We start from the raw sequence: 6,000 nt of genomic DNA on the forward strand, positions 1-6,000 counted from the left end.
AAGGATAAAAAGAGGAAAATGTGAAACAAAAAATCTAGTAGCATAAGGAAGACAGGAAAAAGTAGAAAAATATTGAGTTGTGACTTGTGAGTGTAATTTTTTTATGGATTATTTTAAAAGATTTTGTTGAAAACTTGGTTAAATAATAAATTATTAATTTAGTATCACTCAATAAAAAATTCCGAGTTAATAATTAAATGGGAAATATTAGAAAAATTTGAGAAAAAAATATTCTAAAAATCCAATTTAAAAACAAACTAGATATACTATTAGTCACCAAAAAAAAAAAAAACTAGATATACTATCATATTTGATGGATAATCATTTTAAGTGTACTTTCGTGTAAATAGACAAATACCAAATTCTCGTGCATGAAAAACTGCTGAATTATAGTATAAGTTTTTTGAGATATTGTATTATTCGAAGAGTTAATAATTAAATTAATTTTTAAAAGATGATGTATTTTTTAAATTTATCTTTAAAAGATTTTTTTAATTAAATTAGTCCATCAAAAGTTAAAAATTAATCATATTTATTCAATCACTACATTAATAATTTTTGTTTATAATTGATGTCATAAAATATTAATTGATATAATATACATAATATTTAACATATCTAATTAAATATCAACCAAATATGATCTATTAATTTAGCTATTTTTTTAAATTGCATAAATCCTATTCTCAATATAATAAATTTCTATAAACATATTTGGTTAGTATTCAATTGAATATATTAACTGTTATATATATTATTAATTAATATTTTATATTATTAATTATTAAAAAAAATTATTAATAGAATAACTAAAAAATAAATATAATTAATTTTTAATATTTAAAAAATTAATTCAATAAATAAAAATTTTTAAAAATAAATTAAAAAATATCTCATTTTTTTAAGATTAATTTGATTATTAACTTATTATTTAAATAAGTTAATGCAAGAAAAACAAAGGGATAAGGTCTACAGATGTGTTTGGATTGGGTAAGTTTTCGAATTTCGAGAGAAGTTGCAGCCTTGGAGCGAGGAGTCTCTTTTGTCATTTAATATTACAGCTGCATCGATCGTCATTAGTCACCTCCAAGCCTCCAACTAATAACAATATTGAATATGGAATTCTTATTGGGTATAGCTATCTCTTTTGTCAATCCATAGCTATCTCTTTTCAAAATTTGTGATCAACCATTCATTTTAAATTTGTTAAGTGCGGGACCAAGACGTGTAGTAGATGAAGAGCTTGCAATATAGATACTCTTGCTTTCTGTAGTGTTCAATGAATGGGATTAGGAAGACAAAGTCAAGGGTCATATAGGTATTAAATTTTATCTTTTTCTTATTTTATTGTGTTCAGTTATATTATAAAGTTGATTTAGTGATTAATTCTATTCTCAACTTTAATAAGTGTCAAAAATTTAAATTTGTCTTATATATAGTAATTTATTTGTTAACGATAAATTTTTAACTAGAGTTTTATCTGCAACGAATTAATATTTATTTTGTTGAATTGAAGGATACGTGAAAAATAAAATAATATATTATATAAAATAAAAAAATTTTAAAAGATAAAATAAGAATATAATAAATGAATCGTATTAAATATTCAATAATTATATCAATTTTTCTTTTTCTTTCTACAAATCTTTGTATTTTTTATTCATTGTATCAAGGATTAAACATTTTTTATCTCTCTATATCAAATTTATTTGAATGTTATTAAATTAAAAAAGATATTGTTTTTAATAACAAATATTTTTTATTTTTTAGTGTATTTATAAAATTTTAGTAATAAAAGTAAAAATACTAAAAAAAATAATTTTTTTTAATTTTTTTTTTACTTTAAAAAAGATATTCTTAACATTATAAATAAATAAAAAATATTTTATAATATTCAAATATAATTATTAAAGTAAAAATTATTTTTAAATAAAATATTTAAACATAAAATTATTTTTATTTTTTAAAAAAATAATCACTCAAAAAATAATCTTTTGACGCAACCTCGTCCAAATAAGCCCATAAAGTTGTGATTTTAACTCATAGATAGGTAGCTGTGACATCAGTGAACTGATAGCTTATGGGGCTGGATATCTAGATTCAATCAATCAAAGGATATTCCTCTCTTGACTTCATTGGCTTCTATCTCTTGTATTGGTGTGTTCCAGACTCCAGAGGAGTGAGGATAGCATATTTTCATCTCCTCAATAATAATAATCCTGCTCTCCAGGTACTCTCGATTTCTCCTTAATAATCACTCCTCAGGTATTTACATACTATTTCACACTTTATACCCTGCAGGACTTGAAAGTATCTTGGAAAATGAACACCCTTCGAGCGTTTTGGAACAGCCCAATTGGCCCAAAGACTACTCATTTTTGGGGTCCTACCTTCAATTGGAGTCTTCCACTTGCGGTAACTTCCTCAGCTTCCTAACTTTTCAGTTGTATCATAATGTCCCTGAAACTGGAAGAAAATTGTACTGCCTTGGTCTCTAAATTCTTTTCTGTCAAATGATAGAGACTAACGTTAGAAACTAATGTAGTATATTTTTTTAATTACGAAAATTATTATGGTGCAATTAAAAGTCATAGATGATTTTAGTGTAAACTGCCAATCTCAAAGATCAAATTAAAAGAGTTTAATTCCATTTTACTAGCTTATATTAAGTTGATAGATAAATTTCACCATATATATATGTATAAGTTCATGATGAAAAAAAAAGAGAGTCCTTACATTTATATCTTACCCAAAGGAAAAAACCCCTTATGTTTATACTAATTCCAATTAATTTATTGTAATTATTAGTTGCTTTATGAATGACTATGCAACTTGTATCAGGCGGCAATGGACACAAAGAAACCGCCAGAAGCGATTTCTGTCAATATGACTGCAGGTTATTTTAAATACTATAATTTCTTTTTCTTTGAGTAGTAATTTTCTTTAAAATAAAGATTCCAATATATAAAAAAAAAGAATTTAATTAACATGTGATAAGATAAGGCTATTAATAAAATATTTTAAATATTTTATTTTAATAAATATAAAATAAATATATTAAAAATTAATTTTTTATATTTTTAATAAAAAAATGTAATTTTAGTTAATATGTCTTTATAGGATACATTAAAAATTTAATTTTTTTGTGTTTTAATACAAAAATTTTTAATTTATAATTTTAACCTATACTCTTAAAATACATGATAGATAAAATCATAATTTTAACATGTGTCTTTAAATGATAAGATAGCTAAATTCATAAAAGTAAGAATATACAAATTAAATTCGAATCATTAAGGTATGTTGCATTAAGTTGAAATTTGAATAGAAGATGAATAGTGAAAGTTTGATATATAGTGCAGTGATGTGCATTTATTCGGCGCTATTCATGAGGTTTGCTTGGGTGGTACGGCCACGTAACTTGCATCTTCTTGCGTGCCATGTTTCCAATGAAACTGTGCAACTCTACCAGCTTTCAAGGTGGATCAGAGCTCAACGGTAAATCTGTTAATTCACATATCCTTATTTAATGTATTGGGAAGGAAAGTGAGATGTGCAAACCCATGGAGAGTAGGTGGATTTCACCGCCATGTGGAGTCCGATCATCCCATTTATTTAGTCACATGTAAATCAAATACTTATATATTCATAATCAGACTATTCGTTTTTTATTTTTAATTAAAAATTATTAATAATCAAAATGTTTTTGTAATTTAAAAAATTTTAAAATTATATTTTATAAAATTGAATTTTTTTAATTTGTATATTCTAAAATTTTAAAATTTAGTCTACATAAAATCGAATCATCTAATTTTTTTATAAATTTTATTATCATTTAAATCAGATAATCTAATTTATTAATTATAATTTAAAAAAATTACATTTCATATTAAAAAAAAACATACAAACTAATCATTCTAATAGATAATACACTGTCTTCATCTATTCTTAAAAAAATTAGCATGTTTTAACAATGGACTTAGAATTGGAATTGAGAACAATATTTATTTTTAAGATTTCCTTACATAGTACTCTTGTAAACAAACAAAGAAAAAAAATTATCGATAAAATAAATTCATATATATATATATATATATATATATATATATATAGGTTTAAAAAGTTTACTTGTGTATATACATATATATTATTGAAAGATTAAAAGTTACCTTTTCCCAAAAAAAATTTGTTTCTTAACGAGTTTCCTTAATAAGACTTTTGTTTTATATGATACGTAATACGTTGGTGCGAATACAAACCAGAGATTTTAATCTGCTGTACATCAATAATGCTACGTAATAAAGTCATTTTAGTAATTAAATTAATTTAATAATTTAAAAATTAATAACTAAAAATTTTGATTGGAGAAAAAAAAACATAAGAATAAAAAAAACTACTTAATTAGATTTATTATAAAAATAACTTTTGTTCATCTAGTATGTTTCATATCGTATTAGATAAAAAAAAAATGATATTTGTTTTTTATTGTTTAAAATTAAAATATTATAGCCAGTTAACCCTCGATTAAGTTGGATCACTAATGGGGTAATGCTATCTGTTACAAGGAAAAATCCTACAACTGTCCATTTTAAACTTTTATGTATTTAAAATCCTCTAAAATTTAAACTACTTTATCTAAAATGCAATTCGAGGCATTCTTTTAAAGTTAAAAATTATTTATATTCACTCTAAGGCACTTTTTTAGAGTTAAAACCTATCAAATACAGATATTTTGATAAATTATTGTATTTGTATATAAAATATATTTTGTATGTGATATTTATTTGACATATATATTTTTTGTGTTTAATTGTATTTTAATAAAAAAATATTTTTTTAAACATATTTAAATACTATCACTTGTCAATATATCTAATTTTACTTTTAATTTGTATTCTTAAAAATAAATTTTTAAATAGTATATAGTATTATTATTATTAAAATAAAAAATTATAAATATTTTATATAATTAAAAAGATATTAAAAATAATTTAAAAAATAATATTATTATAATTTATCTAAAAAATATTTTATATAATATATATATATATATATGTTGTATTACGATATTTTATAAAAAATTAAAATGTGTGTTTCTATCGTGTCATATCATGTCTCTATGTTAGTTTTTGTACTTCATAAAAATGATGTATTTAAAATAAAATAATTATCACTCCACATAGTGAAATTCTTTATTCTGGGCATAAATGAGAAAATGAAGATATGTTTAAGCTCTAACATGAATTGGGATTTTATATTTTACTTTTTGAATTACTTGTTTGTATGGTATAATAGGGGCTATGATCAGAAAAAGGAGGAAGCTGCAGGTGAAGAGTAACACATTTGTACCATGACTTGTAGGTCGTTTTCATATAAAAATAAGTCATTTTATGATTCTCTACCATTTTCTCTTTTGATTTGTTTTGTTTTGTGGCTTGCCCACATCGCAAAAGTACTTAATGATAATTGATGTGTGACAAAAATATTGATCTATGTTTTAGAAGTAACTTTACCTATGGTGAAACCCACTTCCATAAGAATCTCCAGTTGGAATGGTTACAAAGGTTCATTGCTTCAAAAGAAAAACAGAAGTTTATTCAGCATGTTTTGCAGAAATAGAGGATGATATGAACTATATATAAGATTCAAGTATATTGGTTAAAATAGCGAAGTATTTTAACATCTATGTGACAAAAAATTTCTTTAAATCTTCAAGAGTAAATTTTAGGAACGATTACTCTAATGGTTAAATTAATTATTAAAAGTGACCTTTTGCATTAAAATTATTAAGAATGATTATTTTTTATAATATTTATGAGAAATACCAAAAATAAAAATTAAAAAGATAATATTATTCTTTTGTCTAAGATTTTTTTCTTTTTTTTTTTATTTTGGTTCTATTTTTGACTATCTTATTTTCTCATTCTTTCTGTTACCTTTATCTTTATTTTTGTAATATTTTTGTTGACTAAACAAAAAAAGACAGAGAAAAAAAAAAAA

At 22.5% G+C, this 6,000-nt stretch overlaps 1 protein-coding gene across 1 annotated transcript; it reads left to right on the top strand.

Annotated features, from left to right (window-relative positions):
* Positions 1–2,046: 2,046 nt before the first annotated feature.
* Positions 2,047–5,524, top strand: LOC107605040 (mitochondrial pyruvate carrier 1). The gene is made up of 5 exons (XM_016306779.3): positions 2,047–2,230; positions 2,302–2,415; positions 2,842–2,896; positions 3,363–3,498; positions 5,296–5,524. Exons 2-5 carry the CDS (start codon positions 2,323–2,325, stop codon positions 5,336–5,338), a joined length of 327 nt encoding a protein of 108 aa, XP_016162265.1. The 5' UTR covers positions 2,047–2,230; positions 2,302–2,322; the 3' UTR covers positions 5,339–5,524.
* Positions 5,525–6,000: the final 476 nt, after the last annotated feature.

Source organism: Arachis ipaensis, chromosome B6 (genome assembly GCF_059453495.1).
Source record: "Arachis ipaensis isolate K30076 ecotype BB chromosome B6, ASM5945349v1, whole genome shotgun sequence".
Classification (NCBI taxonomy): domain Eukaryota; kingdom Viridiplantae; phylum Streptophyta; class Magnoliopsida; order Fabales; family Fabaceae; genus Arachis; species Arachis ipaensis.